This window comes from Galleria mellonella, unplaced genomic scaffold (assembly GCF_026898425.1).
Source record: "Galleria mellonella isolate WM207_F2 unplaced genomic scaffold, CSIRO_AGI_GalMel_v1 utg28, whole genome shotgun sequence".
In the NCBI taxonomy this organism is placed as follows: Eukaryota; Metazoa; Arthropoda; class Insecta; order Lepidoptera; family Pyralidae; genus Galleria; species Galleria mellonella.
The window spans coordinates 1,676,093-1,697,856 of NW_026442064.1; the positions used below are offsets into that span (position 1 = coordinate 1,676,093).

General features: G+C 35.5%; 1 protein-coding gene across 1 annotated transcript; it reads right to left on the reverse strand.

Moving 5' to 3' along the window:
• Positions 1-11,784: 11,784 nt before the first annotated feature.
• On the reverse strand, positions 11,785-20,989 carry LOC113521550 (mitochondrial thiamine pyrophosphate carrier-like). The gene is made up of 5 exons (XM_026907113.3): positions 20,562-20,989; positions 18,701-18,792; positions 16,486-16,681; positions 14,408-14,635; positions 11,785-12,056 (listed from the first exon to the last, which is right to left on the reverse strand). The coding sequence occupies exons 1-5, from the start codon at positions 20,793-20,795 to the stop codon at positions 11,835-11,837; spliced, it is 972 nt and encodes a 323-aa protein (XP_026762914.2). The 5' UTR covers positions 20,796-20,989; the 3' UTR covers positions 11,785-11,834.
• Positions 20,990-21,764: the final 775 nt, after the last annotated feature.

Genomic DNA, 21,764 nt, shown 5'->3' on the forward strand with positions numbered 1-21,764 from the left:
TATACAAATAGCAATGAGGACTAATCTCCCCATTACTAAGAATCCTTTCCCCCCAATTTATACCTTTATGCCAGCTAGATAGGGAAATGAGCTGACGGCCCACCTGATGGAAAATGGTAACCGTCACCTATAGACATGAACTTGAATTGAAAATTCTTCAAAAAGGGAAAATTAAGGACTCTTCAAAGTCGAAAAAAAAAACTAATTGGTTAAGAACAGGCATTATAGAAATTATAATAAAAAGTTATATTTTACGCACTTGCAATATTAGAACCATAGACGTAGACAGTTTGAAATTTTGGTAACGGATAGGACTACACGCATCTTTGTATTATTTAATTTATTATAAAAAATTGAGGCACGGACAAGCATTTTTTTTCGTCGAGAACTTTTAAGCTTCAAGCATAAACACTATACATTATTATATAATTCTATTTATTCTAATTATATTATATAATATTAAATGATAAAATCCATTCTAAGTTGCATAAAAAAATATAATTGATCGTATTAATTTTTTTCTTAGATTATAGATCTTAGATAGAGTGTCTTCATACAAGTGCATCGAAAGAAGCGGGTCAACTTTTTCATAGAATTTTGCGTGATAAATAGTTACGAGTGATTCCTTTATAACTTCTGTATTTATTTTTAAAGCGACAACACTTTTTTTATTTATTAAATCTTATATATAAAATCTTCGTGTCACGGTGTTTGTTATCAAACTTCTCCGAAACGGCTTTACCGATTTTTATGAAATTTTGTGTGCATATTGGATAGGTCTGAGAATCGGCCAATATCTATTTTTCATACCCCGTCAATGATAAGGGTGACCTTCGGCAATTTTTTTTTTTTATTTTTTGACAAATTATTCTATTTTTATTTTATTATGATTTAGCATTGAAAAATACATACAACCTCAAATTTTCACCGTTTTACGATCAACTCCTGTTTTTTAATCGCGATTTTTATGATGCTGCAATAGAGTTGCAAGATGGCCATCCAATATAATAATTGTAGTAGGATAAATTTTCATGTATAGTTCTAAAAATAATGTATATAGTAAAACAACGTTTGCCGGGTCAGCTAGTAATTAAATATAGATACGTCAAGATACATTGTGAGCGTAAGTATATAGAACGTTATTAAAAAAAAAAGGGTCAGCTAATTTGAAAATTAGTTGATAAAAAGTTGTCTCGTTTTTGAGGCTCGATGCTCTATCTATATAATCTCTTTTTTCATACAAACAATATGAACAGGCATATTCATGAATGCAATAGTGTGTATCTATTTTTTTTTAATGGGTGATAATGGAACGGTAACCCCGCCTGAGCTATCGGTATACACCGGCGGGGCACCAGTGATGATAGGTGATGATAAAAGCAGGTTAGTTTTTTAATGGGTGAATATGGAATGGTAACCCCACCCGCGCTAACGGTATACGCCGGCGGGGCACCAGTGAAGGATGATAGGTGAGGATGAAGCAGGTCAGTTAGCCCATCGTGACGAATTCAATAAGAATTGTTCACGATGGTTTCCAGGGGGAACCACGTGGAGGTCAACTTAATAGGGCAAATTGCTAACAATGGGGCTGTTAAACTCCATTGCTAACAATCCCCTCAAAGCAGGTCAGTTAGCTGATGATAGATGTAGGGGGGAAGGGATTGTTAGTAATGCGGGCTACCAGTTACATCGCTAGCAATATACCCTGTCAGGTCAACCTCCACGCGGTTCCCCCTTGAAACCGTCGTGTTGGATTCCAGTTGTATTCATGACGATGGGCTAACTGCTTTTTCATCTCACCTATCATCCCTCACTGGTGCCCCGCCAGCGTATACCGATAGCCCCTGTAGCGTAGGTTAGGTCACCATTCCATTATCATCCATTAAAAAAAGGTATAATGATATATAAAAGCATATATGTAATTGTACAATTTGTAAGAGACCGGACTCCAAAACTAGATCACAGATCTATATCTCAGGAATCCAGGCCTTCATTACAACACGTTACTCATTTTGCTAACAATAATTATTTGTTAGCAAACTGTAGTGTGTCCGAGTTAGTACATAATTAACTGATACACACTATTGGGGGGGGGGGGGGGATTGTCAGTAATGGGATCTAACTGATCCATTGCCAGCAATGCACCCCATCAGGTCGCTCTCCACACGGTTCCCCCTGGAAACCATTGTGGTTAATTCTAGTGGCATTCGTCACGATGTGCTAACTGACCTGCTTTCATCGTCACCTGTCATCGTTCACTGGTGCCCTGCCAGCGTATACCGATAGCGCAGGCGGGGTCACCATTCCATTATCACTTATTAAAAAAAGACCTGTCTTTTCATCCTCACCTATCATCTCTCACTGGTGCCCCGCCAGCGTAACCGATAGCGCAGGCGGGGTCACCATTCCATCATCACCCATTAAAAAAAGCCTTAACCGATCACTATGAAATTTGGTGTGCACGTACTATATTGGATTCAGGGGCGTAGGCTATAATTTATTAAGGTCAGTGAACTCTAGTCACGCAGAAGAAATCGCTGGTAAACACTAGTATTAAATGAAAAAATATGTTCACGGCCATAAATATTGATGGGGTTATTAGATGGCATTCCTATTATGGCGAAGTTAACATTCTACCAGAGGGAGACTTTGTACAAAAGTCGATTGCTAGGGTACCTCTGTCCCATTCGTGTCTCAACCGTGAAGCAGTTGTGTTTGCATGGCTGTGTTTCGGTTTGAAGGGCGGGATATGGCGTGAATTTACTGGGAACAGAGGAATAACACCCGAGTCCTCAGGAATGACAACGCATGGGGGTCTCATGAGCGAAACAGTATACTCTGTTATGTCCATGGTATTGCTTATGTCTATAGGCGACGGTTATTACTTCCATCAGGTGGACCGTCAGCTTGTTTGCCATTCTAAGTTGTATAAAAAAAAATCCAATAAAAAAAAATATTTTGTCGAGCATATTCGGGCTAGTGGCTAGAAGGCGAGTCTACCGCCACCACTCTGACTACTTTGGTATATTAAAGGTATTCACTATCATCAGGGAGTTAGTTGGAATTTTACATTATGTAATACTAGCTGATACCCGTGACTGTCCGCGTGGTACTTGTTATTCATGTTTAGTATATATCGATGTATGTACCTACCTATTTATCATGTCTGGGAATACTGGACCAAAATTAACAAATGACGTGTTGTTCTCACTCTTTGCCTTAGGTCAAAATGACTTTACTTAAGTAGGTTGTGTACTAAGCTGTATAAGTTACTATAGTTTTTTAACTATCCCACGGGAACTCTTCAATTTTCCGTGATTAAAAGTATCTAAAATAATTACCGGGGATGTAAGGTATCACCATGAAAAATTTCATTTAAATCGGTGCAACAGTTTTGGAGATTAGCCCAAACCAAAAAATTTGAAATATCTGAACGTGTTCTATTTCACTTCTAACATCCCCCTGACTCGGGTTTTAGCTTTTTTTTTCTATTTACAGATATTCGACCTCTACAGTTTTATTATATGTATAGATGACTAAATCGTCGTCCTCGACGACGTCCTGCGACGTGGAGGTCCCGGGTTCGATACCCGGCCAGGTCATGATGGAAAACGATCTTTTCCTGATTGGCCTGGGTCTTGGATGTTTATCTATATATGTACATACATACATACATATCTGTCACGCCTGTCTCCCATTAGGGTAGGCAGAAACAATGGAACGCCAAATGCTTCGATTCAAACAAACCTCTTTCGCTTCTTCCACATTCATCAATCTTGTCATACACGCTCGTCGGTTACGGGTACTTTTAATTTGGCCCTTCTTCAGCACGTCGCCTATTTGGTCGACATACGTCCGTCTAGGGCGGCCCCTACCGACATCTCCATTCATTCTTGCTCGATAAATCTCTTTCGTAATTCTTCTTTCATCCATCCTCTCCAAATGACCAAACCAACGCAACATTCCTTTTTCAATTTTTGTCACTACATCGTCTTTCAGTTCACACTTCTCTCTAATCACACTGTTTCTTACTCTATCTTTTAAAGTAATACCACACATACTTCTCAAAGCTCTCATCTGTACAGCATTTATCTTACTTTCATGCTTCTTCTGCCATACCCACGATTCGCTTCCATACATGAGTGTTGGTGTCAGTACTCCTTGAATTATAGCAAGGCGAGCTTTGCTCGATACATTTTTACTTGACATAATCGAGAGCAGTGCACCGTTAGCACTGTTTCCCGCTTTTACTCTCCTCTCAATATCTCTGTCACACTTCCCATCCCTCGTAACAAAGAACCTAAATATAGAAACTCACTCACTTGCTCTACTTTTTCATCTCCTATCATAATCTGGCATGCCGTTAAACTTTCATTCCTCTCAAAAACCATTACCTTCGTCTTCTTCGCATTTATTTTCATACCTTTTCTTGCATACGCTTCATTCATTATAGTCACCATTTGTTGTAATTCATACTCCGACGATGCAAAAAGTACTTGGTCGTCGGCGTATAAAAGAGTCTTAAACAGAGACTCATTCATCCTGAATCCACAATTAGATCCTTTCAAATCGGTCAAGCAACTGTCCATAAATAGGTTGAACAGCCAAGGAGACGCTACACAGCCCTGTCTAACACCGCGTTCAATGCCAAACCAGTCTGTATAGACTCCATTTATTCTGACACAGGCATTTGAATCCTTATATAAAGATTTGAATGCCCGTATCAAATGGTTGCTCACCCCATACATTGCCAGTGTTGACCACAGTTCATTCCTCTCCACTCTATCATAAGCCTTTTCAAGGTCAATGAAGGCGCAGAAAACCTTCTGATGTTGAGCTAAGGTTTTCTCTGTTATGCACCTTAAGGAAAAGACTTGATCCGTACATCCCATACCCTTTCGAAACCCTGCTTGCACATCCCAAATTTTACTTTCCGTCTCATTCATCACTCTTTTAATCAAAATCCTAGCATACAATTTGCCTACAACACTATGAAGGCTTATTCTGCGGAAATTTTTGCACTCCTGCTGTGACCCGCTGCCTTTATATAGTGGCACAATAACAGCTTTGCTCCAGTCACCTGGAACACAACCGGACCGCCAACATTTATTGAACAGCAGACACAGCAGGTTTACAATGATTTCTCCACCTTCTTTAAGCATTTCGGCAGATATTCTATCGAATCCCGCTGCTTTACCAAATTTCATAATCTTCATTGCATTCATTACTTCATCCATACTTATATCACTTTCACTGTCAACTTCTTCGTCCATTATTTCATTTTCAACATTCTTTCTGTCACTTCCACGTTCAAATAAACTTTCAAAATATCTCTTCCAATGATCTAAGACTTCCTTTTGTTCCGTGATAACATTACCATCCATATCCCTTATCACGCCCATTTTCGGATCTCTCTTTTTACCTCTAGCTGTTCGAACTAAATGCCAGAAAAGCTTTTGATTAGCTCGAAAATTTCTAGAGAATTTCCTTTCATACTCATCCTTACATTCCTCTTTCTTTTTGCTTACTAATTCTTTAACTTTCTTTTTCATTACATCATACTTCTCTTTTGCAATTTTTTCAATGTCACTTACATTACCTTGCATTCTCTTATTAGCTCTGGTAGCTAACAAATCCATCCATACCTTTTTCTTTAGAGCCACCATTTCTTTCACTTCGCCATCCCACCATACATTCATTCTCATCTTAACATCCTTCCTCTTACTTACACCACAAACTTGAGTAGCTATATCAAAGATTCCGCATTTAAATTCCTTCCAAAATTCTTCTATCTCATAGTTATCTTTCTTCAGTAGCTCTCTAAATCTTTCATTCAATCTTTCTTGATACTGATTTCGAACCTGTTCTTCTGTCAGTCTCTCTACTCTTACTCTTTCTATTTCTGACATACGAACACGTGGACGATGTCGCCATTTATTGAATAAGCCACCTATATATGTATCTATTATAAATATAGTATCGTTGAGTTAGTATCCCATAACACAAGTCTCGAACTTACTTTGGGGCTAGCTCAATCTGTGTGATTTTGTCCAAAAAAAAAAAAATGGTTGCCGTGTGGTCCCGGCATAGAATAGGCCACCCCTTCCTTTCCTATGGTTGTCGTAAGAGCCGACTAAGGGAGGGCGAGGGATGGGCAGCAGCGTCTCTATTAAAACATCTCTAAAGCCTAACTGCGGTTGTCAATTGGCCTGCCAATCGTAGTAACTAGTAAAACCCCCCCAAAGGAGAGGCTTATGTCCAGCAGTGGACAGTTAAAGGCTGATATGATGACGTGGAATATGATTAATATACCTCATACATAATGTCATACATCATGGGCGAAACAGTATACTCTGTTATGTCCATGGTACTGCTCATGTCTATAGGCGACGGTTACCATTTTCTATCAGGTGGGCCGTCAGCTTGTTTGCCAATCTAAGTAGTATAAAAAAAAAATGTATAAAAAATGCATGTGTCTATGTTGCCCTTTGAAACTGGTAAAAATAATCAAATTTCAAACAACAAGAGAAAGTAACAACACGTAAACCACATCAGAAATGATTATTGATAAACTGGAGCAAGTTGGGGGAAAAAAACCAGATAGGAAATAATACGATCTCGGCCATGCGTCTACTGCAAGTGATGCGTGCGTACAATTGCGACACTGCATATGCGAGCGGCAAACACGACATTCAGCTAGTGACGTGACGAGTCGCAATGACTCGAATACATAATTCGAACTCGGTCATTCGAGTACTTAGTATGCAAAATTCGAATGCAATAATGTTTTGTATCATTCTTTAAACGGTGCAATAAAGAGTAAATAAATAAATGTTTGAGTAAAGATTTCTAGTAAATTCGATACTCGATACAATAGTTTGTTTCAATAAAAATGTAAACTAATAAAAAATTTTAATTTAAAGATTTAATGTTTCGGATTGTTTTGATTTATGTGATAAAAACTTGATTACCTTTTCATTAAATTCTATTACTAAAGACTATGCTTATATTTACCTCTTCCTTTACCCAGGTTGGCGTTAAAGGCAACTAAAAGAACTTAAGGATCGCGGGATTGGCAGCAGCGTCCCTCTCAAAACATTACCAAAGCTTAACTACGGTTCCCAACCTGTTTGCTAAGCGTGGCAAGTATTGGCAAAACCTTCCAATTTATGTAGGAGGTCTAGTTTCAATAATGGATAGATAACGGTTGATAAATTTTCATTCAATCGTTCATTTATTCAATCCATTCCTGATGACTAAGATGTTCTGCCTATGTACTCTGTAATTTTAGTTACGATTAGTTTTTTTTTTTTTCAAAAAAACTCGAATACTGTAAAGTTCGAATCAGTACGTCACTAATTCGGCAAGCTGGCCATACATACATAACGTGTACATGTCTTGACTAAAGTAAATGACTTGACTACGGGTATATTGACAATCCAACTATTTCCTGCTCAAACGTGTACGTAAATTTTATTTACTATTTGAAATACATAGTTAACAAACTTACGACCCACTTGTCGGATATTAGCGTTATGGTTTTTTTTTATACAACTTAGAATGGCAAACAAGCTGACGGCCCACCTGATGGAAAGTGGTAACCGTCGCCTATAGACACGAGCAGTACCATAGACATAACAGAGTGTACTGTTTCGCCCATGATACCCCCATGCGTTGCCATTTAATTAAAGTTAGTTAAATTTAGTTAAAATGTTATTTAATATACAAAATATAAAACTATATAAAAATTAAAAAAAAAAAAACATATTTTCAAGCATATTCTACAAAATAGAAAACAAGTTCTTCCTAAAAATCAAATATTTTGTACCAAATATGTCGATGGATTTGTGGTCAAGCAGTAAGACGTTATAATGACGACACATCCTTACCACAGGATTGTAATAAGAAGTGTTATTCTTGTAAAATTCTTCACGATGGGCTGATGATGATAACTGACCTGCTTTCATCCTCACTTTTCACCCACTGGTGCCGTGCCAGCGTATACCGATAGGGCAAACGGGGTTATTATTTTATTATCATCCATAAAAATTTAAACTGGACCTGTGCTGGAACTGTTGTCGCGTAAGTTTAGGGTTGCGATACGACCACCAATGTTTATTATGTTGATTAAAAAGTCCAATTCTTGTACACAAACACTCATCACCGAAGAGAATATTCGCGTTGGGATTATTCAATACCCAGTGAAATGCAATTCTCGGCGGCTGATCTACTGTAGACAACTCTTGTACCTTTCGATAATGGTATGGCTGCATCCCAGCTGAGTTGACAATTTTACATGCACAGTACTAGCTAATTCCGAAGTGACGAGCCACGTCGTTCGTTATTCTCCGTGGTTCTTCTTCAAAGTATACGAGGAAAACGTCGTTTTGCAAATAGGCGGAACCCCTCGTCCTTGTGCGTATGATAGAGTGTGAAAGAAACCATAGTCCAATAGACGTTGGTAAACACTTAACATTGTGCTGTAATATGGCTGCCGGGCGTTCAGGTACAAATCACATCTGTAATGCTACACTTAGTCTTGCATAATTCCATACTAGCTTTTAATGTATGGATTTGGTCAGGAAACATCGTGCCAACGTTTAATTAAATGATGAAATCACAATACGAGTAGTGCCAACTTAACCAACAAAAATACTGTCAAATGTGATGCAAATAGCTGTCATTTCAACTATTTGTGGAACAGTTTCAGGTGAGTATTTCATATTTCTTTTTATTTTGACGTGGGAATTACCATAAAATATAATTAATGTTGACTCGTATTATGAGCTTTACTCAAGAAATTGACCAGATATTACGGGAAGTGTTGAAAACTTCTCTTTACTATCAATAATATTACAAAATTGAGATCTCAAGGTAATATTGTGTAAAATAATAAATGTATTTAAGAATATTACATTTTGTTTTATTTTTGCTATTAAATATTCATCGGAACATGTAATTTGACATAAAATTTATATAATTCTTTTATCACATGATTTGTGTTTCTACTCTCAAACTATAGTATAATTATAACTTATTCGTTTCCATTTTGAACATCGGGCTGGCCAACACAACGATATAAGGAAGATTTTTGTGTAGATTGGTAAGATATTCCTGACCGTATTCGTTTTACGTTTCATACAGAAGTGCGCTCTCTTATCCCTTGATTATATACTCTTTGCCCCGGATAAGAAATGCGCTCGTAACATGAGTACGTATTTACGCAACGTAAATTGATAAGCCATAATAACACTTTCAGTACTCAACCATAAAGATAGATATTTTGCGCACGCGACGGCAACTCACAACTAGTCGCTATTCTGGTAATGTCACCCATCCGCTTGTCCTGCCTCGTGTGAGGATTACCTTACCGGCGATATGTTTTGATGCTCTTAGGCGGATCACGCGCCGCCGGCGGGAAAGGGATTGTTAGTAATGGGGTCAAATAGCCCCATTTTTAGCAATATACCCTGTCAGGTCGACCTCCACGTGGTTCTCCCTGAAAACTATCGTGGCTAATATTTAGAACTAACAAAATTTTTCATCGTGCCTCCCACCAAACTGTTTATAATTACTGCTCTCCATCCAAAGGTTGCCTGGAAGAGATCGCTCTTAGCGATAAGGTCGCCCATTGTTTTCTCATTGTGATTATTTCTTATAATTGTTTGTATTTATAATAAGTTTACTATTGTAATCTTTTGGAGGAAACAATAAAGAGTATCTATCTATCTATCTAATTCTAGTTGAATTCGTCAGAATGGGCTAACTGACCTGCTTTCATTCTCATCAGTCATCTATCACTGGTGCTCCGTCAGTGTATACCAATAGCGCAGACGGGGTAACTATACCATTATCACCCATTAAAAAAATAATTACGCGCTACCGTACCGTCTGTGTAAACGCTAGTAGGTATCTTTAATAAAGCGAAGGTATCGTTGATAAAGCAAAGTTTATACTATTTAGTTATATATATATATAATTTCTCGTAAATTTTATGGATAATTAAAAAAAAAATAAGTTTTTTGTGTATACTTCAACGGTATCGAGTACCGAGTATGCTATTTTTTCATGTTTTTTCATGGTATTTAAATTTTAAGTGAATTTATTACATAGAATCTTACAGTGCATTATAGTTTAAACAAATAAATTACAGTCTTATTGAAAGAGACTACAATACCGCTTTGCCTGTTACAACATATTGTTCCCAATCATTTTTCAATACCTAAAGCACTAAAACGCATCGAATATCATCGATAAAAACAATCTCACTCAATAAATACATATTTTAATACACTATTAAATACTAATACACCAATTAATATTTATCTATCGTCAATTAAAAACAGTAATAAATGTAAAATATACACAATTAATGTTCAAAACATGAGTTTTACATCATTGATGCGGGCGAGTCGTAGCGCTGGTGAAACTGTAAATTGGATACCACGTACGCTTGGCTTACCAATAGAGTATTGTTTATGAATTTGTTTTGACATTGACATTGACATTGACACGTGACATTGTGCAACTGGAGTATGACAATGACAAATAGTACCCATTCATTGCTTCTTGACGTGCTAGGACAAATTCTGAAAGTGTATAATCAATGGTAAATGGATTATAAAGTTATAGAGATTTTTTTTAATTGTAAATGGCAATAAATATGAACAAAATTAGCCACTCACTGACTACTACGATACAGGCCTGTGAGCCTAGTGTAGTAATCACTGTATAAGAAATTGTATACCCGACTTTTAGCTACAATAAAGTTATTATTATTATTATTATTATTATATATATATATATATATATATATATATATATATATATATATATATATATACTCGGTTGTATTTTTATGTTTGTTACCTCATAACTCCGTTAGTTCTAAACCGATTTGGGTTTACCTAAATAGATATACTTACAGATTAGTTCTATGGAAATTTAATCAATATCGGTTGAGGAGTTTTTAGATCAAAACAACTGGTTTTATCACAAAATAAAGTCGGTTTTTGTGGGACCTATTATTAATTATTAAATTAGGTGCTAGAGCGACGAGTTGTTTTTTCAAAATAGAAAATCCTACCCAAAAGTTTGTTGATCTTTTGCAGATTGTGGTTTTCTTCGCTTTATTCCTTTATCTACACTAATATTATGAAGAGGAAAAATTTGTATTTTATAATAAACTCGAAAATTACTTTGCCTATTTCAAAAATTCTTTCATCATTAGAAAGCTACATTCATTCCAAGTAACATAGGCTATATTTATTTTTAGAAAAGATTAGTGATCCTTACTAAAACTTTAGTAACGTAACTCAAGGTGTAAAAAAATGCTATAAAATATTTTTCGTCGCGTGCGCTGCGGAAACTGTTGGTGATAGAACAAAAGTATGTTCTACAATATTGAAGAAAATATCAATAACTACAAAAAACTTCCCGATACTATATGTCTAACTATTATCGTTATGTCACAATAATCACTTTTTAAAATGTTGTAAAAATGTCCACTCGTGCGAAGCCGGGACGGGCCGCTAGTTCAAATATAGTATTAAATATGGTAGTTCACAGTACTGATCGTGATGAATTCATCAGGCATTAATCATGGTGGTTTCATGGAAGGCCCACATAGAGGTTTATTTGATTTGAGCTTTATTATATTGTTTTAAGGCAAAAATATGTAAGGCCTACTACAAATGAATAGAATAGAATAGAAACATTTATTGCCAGTAAATTATATATTATTTATTTATTATTATTATTAACAAATTATATAGATATCTAGTTATTTACCTTTTTAATGTTTATTATGTCCTATAACTTCAAACACCATCAATTCAAGACTCTAATTCCCTTATGGCGTAGCACATAAGCTCATATGTTGTGAACGACATTACACTGGTCACTTGCGCCTTACAAACAGTCACCTTCCACCCTCTGTACAGGCCACGAATCCCTTCCTTTTTCAGGGTTTTGATTATGCAGTCAGCTAGATTGGTACATTTCACTAGGTTTCTCGATGTACTTGGTGTTTGGTATCTGAAGTCTTCTTTGTGAGTCTAAATAGAAAATTTAATATTACTTGTTTTGGAGAGGGAAAGTTGGTATCGAATCATGAGGTGGATGTCTTTTTTTAATGTATGATAATTGAATGGTAACCCCACTTGCGTTATTGGTACATCTAGCGAGTAACAAGTTAAAAGTAAGTCAGTTAGCCCGTCGCGATGAATCAGCATGAACTAACCACAATGGTTGCCAGGGAAAAGGCGTGGAGGTATGGCCTGATAAAATAGGGCTTTTATACCGCATTAATAATGACTCCCTTCCCCCTGGATATGTTTTATCTGTATTTCAGTTGCTACTTATCTGTGCTTGTAAGGTTGTGTTTTGAAGAGAGAAATGTGACAAAGACATTGACATTAGCTTAGGAAACAACATTCACGGAAATTAAACAGTTAACCAATTAGCAATTTAGTAGAGGAAAGTATACAAAGAGAGAAACAAATAAAGTCCATGTGGCACCAGAACCTTATTGTGGCATGCCTTGAATAATATGTACTTGTAATATGCTATAAAAATATTTATATTATATTTTGATTAAATTATCTATATTTTACCAGAAGGAGACTGCACAAAAGTCGATTGCTTGGGTACCTCTGTCCCATTCGTTTTTCAACCGTAAAGCAGCTGTCTGCATGGCTGTTTCGGTTTGAATGGTGGGATATGGCGTGAATTTACAGGGTACAGTGTAATAACACCCGAGTCCTCAGGAATGGCAACGCATGGGGTTATCATGGGCGAAATCGTATGCTCTGTTATGTCTATGGTACTGCTCATGTCTACATTTTTTGACCTACATTTTTATCGTCAACTATCACTCCTCACTGGTGCACCGCCAGTGTATACCTTTAGCGTAGGCGGGATTACCATTTCCACCATTTCAAGTTAAAATATGCTGAGCACGGACTTACATCACAGAACATTGTGACACACACACGCACACGAGTACACATTTGCTTTTATTGTTTTTTTTTTTTATTTGTTTAGTTTTTTAATTACATTGTTATTTTTATTTTATTTATTTATTAGAAACCAACGGCGTTACAGTTAAGATTTACATACTAGTATTTAAAATATTAAGGCTAATAACAGGTTTCTTATTATTATAAAAGTACAAAATTGGTTTGCGCAAAAAAAAAAAGGAAAAGTACAATGCAGACATTCAATCAAAAGACACTCGAATACAAATATTTACCAATGCATGTATGTTACAGTATATTCAGTACTGCTATATTGATTTATTATATTTAGTTTTTTCATTTATGTGCGAGCCGCATAATATGCATATATAGTATAAATTCTTTCTTTCTTACCTAACTGTGTATATTGCTAGCAATTTCCTCGGTTTCCTAGTCAGTTAGCTGTGTAAATTTTAGTCGTATACCGATGGATGCTAATGTAAATATTGGGGGTAGAAAACCGATCACTGTCTAATAAATCAGTGAGAAATCATTGCCTATGTATGTACTAATGATCTGGACTATATGTTTAGGCTTACGTAAAGCCGGTATGCGGCAGCCGCACTCCGTAATAAGTGTAATGATGACAGTTGTAACAAATCATCAGCGAACGCCGGATATATCCATTGCATTGCAAATAAACAAACACGTAAGCAGTATGTAACTATTGAATAATATCAATAGTATAAATAACAAAATACCTATTTTTTTTATGCAACTTAGAATGGCAAACAAGCTGACGGCCCACCTGATGGAAAGTGGTAACCGTCGCCTATAGACATGAGCAGTACTATAGACATAACAGAGTATACTGTTTCACCCATTATACCTCTCATACGTTGCCATTCCTGATGACTCAGGTGTTATCCCTCTGTACCCTGTAAATTCACTGCCATATCGCCACCCTTCAAACCTAAATTGTACTTTATTTATAATTTATAATAATTTAAATACAATTTCCATCATTTACATTATATTATTATTCATATTGTTAATATCTTTACTCATATAATGACATTTAATAATTTAATTCTATTTTAATGTTTATCAAACTCAAGGCACGTTGTGGTCGCCTATAAATGTAAGAACAGTTAGATCTAATCTGCCAGTGTATTGTATTGAAATGTTTCGCTGTATCTTATGTTGGTAATCCTATAAATAAATAAATAAATAAACACAGCCACGCAAACACAACTGCTTCACGGTAGAAAAACGAATGGGACAGAAAATTTAAAAAAATCTAGACGTATTCTATTTCACTTCTAACATCCCCCCTGACTCGGTTTTTAGTGTTTTTTTTTTATTTTTTTTCTATGTACTCATACAGACATTCGGCCTCTACAGTTTTATTATATGTATTATTAGATGAATTAATGAAAAAAAAAACTCACAGCGATTTGAAGTCTCCGTTTAGCCAAGTCGAAGGGGTATGTGACACTTTTGGCAACGAATCCCGCTACCGAGCCGGCTATGGTACTGGCCACGAGGAGATGCTCAGGTTTGTTGGTGTTGCTGGAGGCGTGAACACACTGACCGGAGCTGCAGTCGTGGAAATAACTGAGTATACGCGGCTGGAGGGACTGGAACACGCCGAATGAGATACCAACAGACGGTCCCATCTGTAATGAACGGAGGTAACTAGATAATTACGTAATTTATTTATTTATTTAACACTTTATTGCACCAATATAACAGGACCTTTTTTTTATGGATGACAGTGGAATCTCTCGGACTGGAACTCCGCCTGTGCTATCGGTGTACGCTGGTGGGGTACCAGTGAAGGATGATAGGTGACTATGAAAGCAAGTCAGTTAGCCCATCGTGACGAATTCAATGACAAACTAGTCACGATGGTTTCCAGGGGAAACCGCGTGGAGGTCGACCTGATGGGGTATATTTATAGCAATGGAGACTAGCCTCTCCATTACTAACAATCCCTTCTCCCCAATATAACAGGACTTGTTGAAGGATTTTCAATAAATATAGTAGTATAAAAGGCGGTCTTATTGCTAAGCAATCTCTTACAGACACTAGACTTAGACTACCTTTGGGTAGAAAGAATTAAAGAATAAATAGGTAGGTGGCGCGTTAAAAAAAAAAGATCTAAACATGTATAAATATGTACAATTATATTCATACATATATATATATATATATATATATATATATATATATATATATATATATATATGTATATATGTACAATATTAACATACATATATAACACACATAATTCTGGTAGGAAGTAAGGCGGACTAAGTGATTATAAGGATAGGTATTGGGATTAAATAAAATTTTCAAAAATAGCCAAATTAAGATTGTGTTCCACGAAAGAACCGACTTCATTTAAGGCAAACTTAATTATGTTAATTTAAAAACTAAACAAACTGAACTTATTATGATAAAATGCCTATGGGACCAATCCGTATAGTATAGTATAGTATATTTTTCAAATAAAAAGATAATTTTCTTTATTCTTTATTGTACACAAAAGGTTATTAAAATGTAAAAACAAACATAATAGTGCACAAATGCGAGCTTATCTCCAATAGATATTTCTTCCAGCAAACCCAATATGAGAAAACTGACAGTTCATTAGTAGTTACAGTCATACATGTGTAGCAATCGACTTAAATGTTATAGTTAAAATAAATAAATAAAATGTTTTTACAAGTGAAAAGACCAATTTTCCTAATCGATTTAAAACTGATGGAGTTGTGAGGTAACAAACATTAGCAAATACAACTGAATTGGGAAATCCCTTTTTATTTGAAGATGGTTAAAAAGAGGTACAAAAATGATATCAAGCAATTGGATAGGCATTACTAAATTGATAAGTTTAGAGTCACGATATTCTCCCTCACTTTCGTCGACAAAATTTTTATATTATCTGTTCTTACATGTTGTTTGTTTATACATTGATGGCAGACAACAGGCAAGATTCGTGAGGAAGAGATTATTAGTAATGGAGAGGTTAGTCCCCATTGCTATCAATATACCTTATCAGTTCGACCTCCACGCGGTTCCCCTAGAAACTATGTGATTAATTCTAGTGGAATTCATGACAAGCTGACTTATTTTCATTGCCACTTATCATCCCTGGTGCCTCGCCAGCGTATACCGATAGCGCAAGCAGGGTTGTTTTTTTTATGGGTGAAAATGGTATGGTAACCCTGCCTGCGTTAACGGGATACGCTGGCGGAGCACCAGTGAAGGGTGACAGATGAGAATGAAAACAGGCCAGTTAGCCCATCATGATGAATTCATCAGGAATTAACCATGATAGTTTCCAGGGGGAACCGCGAGGAGATCGACCTGGTTGGGTATATTGCTAGCAATGGGTTTCTCAGTCTCCATTACTAACAATCCCTTTCCCCCCGCACAGGCAGGGTTACCATTACATTATCACTCATAAAAAAAGTATATTATAATTTATCGTATTATTTTGCATATAATTATATTAAGTTACCTGCAGTAAAGACGCGCTGAGACCCTCATAAAATGCCAGGATACCCCCATGGTTGTACACCGCTTTGGCACCGTTGAACAAGCCCCGGTACTGTTCCTTCACTATCATTTGCCTCACTCTGATCACCTCTATGGGTAGCACCAGAGTAGCACAGCAGCAGCCGGAGAACACGCCGCATAGGAAAAATAGATATGGTCTGAAATAACGTCGATCCAGTGTTTATTATTTTTTTTATATTACTTCATTGAAAATTTTAACTTTTTACTTAGAACGTGGGTCACTAAATAAGTCTGCCGTGTGGTCCCACCATAGAATAGGCCACCCCTTCCTTTCCTGTGGGTGTCGTAAGAGGCGACTAAGGGGATTAAAAGATCGATGGATGGTCCCTCTTAAAACATTTTCAAAGGCTAACTGCTGTTGTCAAAACACCTGTCAAGCGTGGCAACTACTGGCAAAACCCAGGCATAAAGGGAGGCCTATGTTCAATTGTGGGCAATTAGTGACTTATATGATATAATAATACTATATTGAAAATTTCAACTTTTTGATATGTCGATCGATTTAGAACCTATGTCACTCGGTTATTTAGATCTATATTTTTCACCCCTAGGGGGTCGCGACTTCTATAGGGGGTCGCGAAAACTATCGCAATAAAAAAAAAAACAAAGTTAAAAACATAGATTTGTTAAGAATAATGATAACTAAAACATTTGTATGTTACGATTAATAGAAATTAACAAATAAGTCGGGGTTTAAATTATATATAAAAATTATATAAAAAAAATATTTTTTCATACTAGGGGGGTCGTGTCATGAAAAAGGTTGAAAAGCACTGATCTAGTATAAGTTAAATAGATTTTTTTAACGAGTGAAGGTAATATATCTTATTATATACTTTATTGAACTATTTATAAAAAAAAATAGTTAATTTTAATGTGTCAAAAATAATGTCACAAAAGGCGGCCTTATCGCTAAGTAATCTCTTCCAGACAACCTTTGGGTAGAGGGCATTGAGAAAAAGACAAATAGAAATGGGTAGTGTTATAAAATATTAAATATATATACAATATAAAATATAATTACGCTTAAAAAAATTTATTTTATTAAAATAAACTTAGTTTCCAATTAAAAGCCTGTGTACAATATGAAGCAGCTGTAGTCGCTACGATATTTTGCTATTTTATTATATTAGGCGTCTTATTAATAAATAGTAAATACATCCTAAATTGCTAGCAATAGAAACTAAGACGAATGAAATTACATTAACACAGATTCTTTAAAAAAAAAAAGCAAAAATATATCGATAAATGCCGAGATGTTTTGTAGACACATTGAATAAAAACATTTGAATTTAGGATGGGGAATCTTCTGTATTAATAGAAAAAACGAGTTCTTGTTCTTGAGTGGCGACCTCGTACTAACAAACGTAGGGTAAAACAACCCTCCAATAGATGGAGTAACAAATTCAAATGTATTGAAGGGAACCAGTGGATACAGGTGGCTCGGGACCGTTTCTTATGACAATGTATGGGGAAGACCTATGTTCAGCAGTGGACTTATAAAAAAAAAGGTATTAAAAAAGAAAAACGCTAGCTTCAATCACAGCAAAATAAATATGGTATCAACATTTTTTTTTTAGAATTGTGATGAAATTCTTATTTCAAATTAATTTTCGAATCAACATTTTTTATTTTAAATGCCTGCGTGTAATTTGAAGCAGTTGTAGTCGCTATAGTAATTTGCTATATTATATCTATTAGGCGTCTGATGAACAAATAGTTTTTTTTTTTTATGACTGATAATAGTATGGTAACCTCGCCTGCGCTATCGGTATACACTGGCGGGACACCAGTGAGGGATGACAAGTGAAGATAAAGTAGGTCAGTTGACCCATCGTGACAAATTCAAGAATTAACCACGATAGTTTCTAGGAGGAACCGCGTGGAGGTCGACCTGGCAGAGTATATTAGTAGCAACGCCGATGTTAGACCCCATTACGAATAATCCCTTTCCCCCCTACTTAATGTTATAAATATGAAAGTGTTTGTAACTACTTGTTTGTTTGTTTGCGCTTTTGGAGCAAAACCAATCGTCTTCAAATTTGACATACAAATGGATGGAGTAATACAATTTATATTTATCTCGTCCAATCAATATATTATTCCGATAACACGGACAAAGTTGTAGGTGAACACTAGTATAGATAACAACTTACCTTTTGCCCTTGTCCTGCGATAGACCGGCGACATATTTAGTTGATACTTCGTAGATATAGAACTGTGAGGTCACTGCCAATATTGAGTGGATCTGAAATTACAAAAAAAAAAACTTCAGTTGTGGCAAAATCAGTTATATTGTTTTAAAAACTAAACGAATGAATATATTTTGATAAAAAATATGTAAGGTCAAACTGTAATTATATCCTTTTCCATTAAAAAAACCTGAAGTTCGTCTTAGAAATGTACCAATGAGACAATATGATCATTTATATTTACCGCAAACTAACTTAATGATATATAAAAAAAGTAGTTATATAATAGCTTAAAAAATATATAATCATTTGTCAAATAACCTAAAAGAAGTGCCTGATACTAAATTCAAATTATTATTAAAAAAAATGGCTACTCGAAAATGTTTTTTACAATTTGAATGAATTCTTTGCTTTTTGACATTTTTGTTTTATATTGACATTATAAATAATTTAATTAATATATAATAAGGTGATCATTAATATATTCTAATGGTGACCATGAGTTAGTTTGTGACTGTTGATTGATGTGCTTTATTTTATTTTTAACTTTATTGACGATTTTATTGTGTGATTGTATAATAATTAATGTTATGTAATTAATTGTATTGTATGTCCGATGTATGGGTAGGCTGTTTTCCTTTAAGACGTTAATAACATCTTATGAAAAATTGTAATGTACAGCTCATAATAATATATAATAATAATAATAATATTTGTTCTATTCTATTCTAAAAAAGAAATTTCCAAATCGGTTTAGAAGTGGGAAAAAAAGAAATTTCCAAATCGGTTTAGAAATGAAAAAAATAGAAATTTCCAAATCGGTTTAGAAGTGAAAAAAAAGAAATTTCCAAATCGGTTTAGAAGTGAAAAAAAAGAAATTTCCAAATCGGTTTAGAAGTGAAAAAAAAGAAATTTTCAAATCGGTTTAGAAGTAGAAAAAAAAAAGAAATTTCCAAATAAGTTTAGAAGTAGAAAAAAAAAGAAATTTCCAAATCGGTTTAGAAGTGGAAAAAAAAGAAATTACCAAATCGGTTTATAATAATAATAATAATATTTCTTTATTTACGGATTACTAAGATCCATTTTTGTTAGTAACAATTGACTTAAACTATGTTAGTAGAGAAAAAAAAAAATACAAAATTCATTTTATGGCCCCTATAATAATTTTGACCCACAATGAGAGGATCGGGGTTTAGAAGTAGAAAAAAAAGAAATTTCTAAATCGGTTTAGAAGTGACGGAGTTATGACAAATATAAAAAAAAATCAAATTGTGAAACCTCTTGATGATGATCACGATGACGATGATGAGGTATAGAAAACATCCAAACCAAAATAAAAAATAAATGTTTTTATTCTGAGGGGATTGAACTCGCGATCATCATACGGTGAGTCAAACTTCTACATCATTACAGTCATTGAAGTTGATAACTTATCCATTACAATAATACCACTAAAGGGAGACTGTACAAAACTTGTTTGCTTGGGTATCTCTGTCCCACTTATGTTTCTGCCGTAAAGCAGTTGTTTGCATGGCTACTGCAACGTGGACGATGTCATGGGTTAAAAGCTAGTAAATACTATATTATATCGGGGGGAAAGGGATTGTTAGCAATGGAGTTTGACAGCCCCATTGTTAGCAATTTGCCCTATTAAGTCGACCTCCACGTGGTTCCACTTGGAAACCTATTAAATTCGTCACGATGGGCTAACTGACCTGCTTCATCCTCACCTATCATCCTTCACTGGTGCCCCGCCGGTGTATACCGTTAGCATGGGTGGGGTTACCATTCCATTATCACCCATTAAAAAAAAACTATATTATACCTGTCCAAGATTATGACCAGCCCAGAAAGCAGTGATGCCTTCCTCCCTTAAGATCTTCCTAGTCGTTCTGAACCAGATCTTCTTCTTGTCCAGTGCTTGCAGATTCTGCAGTTGGGTCCTTAATTTTACTATATCCATAGGCTGAGTCATGAATCGAGTGGCCATTCCAGAGACGCAACCAGCTATGAGCTTCTGATTTGGGGTCATTATGTCATCTTTCTGGTATCCAACCATTGATGCATGGCTGCCCTTCTCCTTTTATGGGGGAGGTGTTTGTAAGCCCATGATTTCGATAACTCATATTTAGTTCAAAATTTTGTGAAGTTGTCACGGCGAGGATGCAGCTGTCAACTGTCAAGTGATAGAGTTAGTAACACTAAAAAGGTTGTTTAGGAAATGATATTAGTTTCTTTTTCATGGGTGAAAATGACATGGTAACCCCGCCTGCGCTTTCGGTATATTAGTTCTTTTTTAGTGGGTGAAAATGACATGGTAACCTCACCTGCGCGTGTGGGATTCCTGGTGTAGTTATGTCCATAGGCTACGGTAACTCCCTTTACCATCAGACGGAACGTGCTTGTTTGCCACAATAGTAGTTTAAAAAAATGTATGATTATGTTAATATTTTTTAAATCAGCTTAGGTTTCTCATTTTAGTTTTATCACAATCAGGTCGCTAGTTTAGGAAAAAAAGAAACATCAGTATCATTCATAAATATGAAATTATTTTTTTATATTTAAACATAAAAATCTAGAAGTTTAAACAAAACAAGACAGAGTATAAAATAAATTTACAAATAAAGGATATATAAATCCGTAATCTGCAGGAAATGAACCGGCGACATCTAGCGACATTGTCAGAATAAAGACTTGTTTACTTATAACAAGTTTATCTTACAATATGCATTAACCTACTTTCTATAAACGAACATATTCTAAATAACTCAGTTATTATGTGTTGTGTTTATCAATTTTATCACAATTAATATATTATATTGGCGTACATATCCATATTGGGTGAAGGTGTGTGTGTGTGGGGGGGGGGGCGGCATGCACACCCCGGAATTGTCCAGTGCCCACCATAGAAACGAGAATGGCGCTATTGTAAAAGACATATCTAACAGGTGTCCATATACTGCGTTTACCCCGTTCACCGTCAGACTGGCTGTATGCTTATTTGTCAACATAGTAGTAGAACACCCCT

What these genes read in the sequence shown, in the direction of transcription:
- LOC113521550 (XM_026907113.3), bottom strand. Translation starts at nt 20,795, where the DNA reads ATGGTTGGATACCAGAAAGATGACATAATGACCCCAAATCAGAAGCTC. An exon ending in TCAGCGCGTCTTTACTGCAG is followed by an intron (nt 14,636 to 16,485) that starts GTAACTTAATAT and finishes CGTTCATTACAG; the next exon opens with ATGGGACCGTCTGTTGGTAT. An exon ending in AACGGAGACTTCAAATCGCT is followed by an intron (nt 12,057 to 14,407) that starts GTGAGTTTTTTT and finishes TTTTCTATTTAG; the next exon opens with ACTCACAAAGAAGACTTCAG.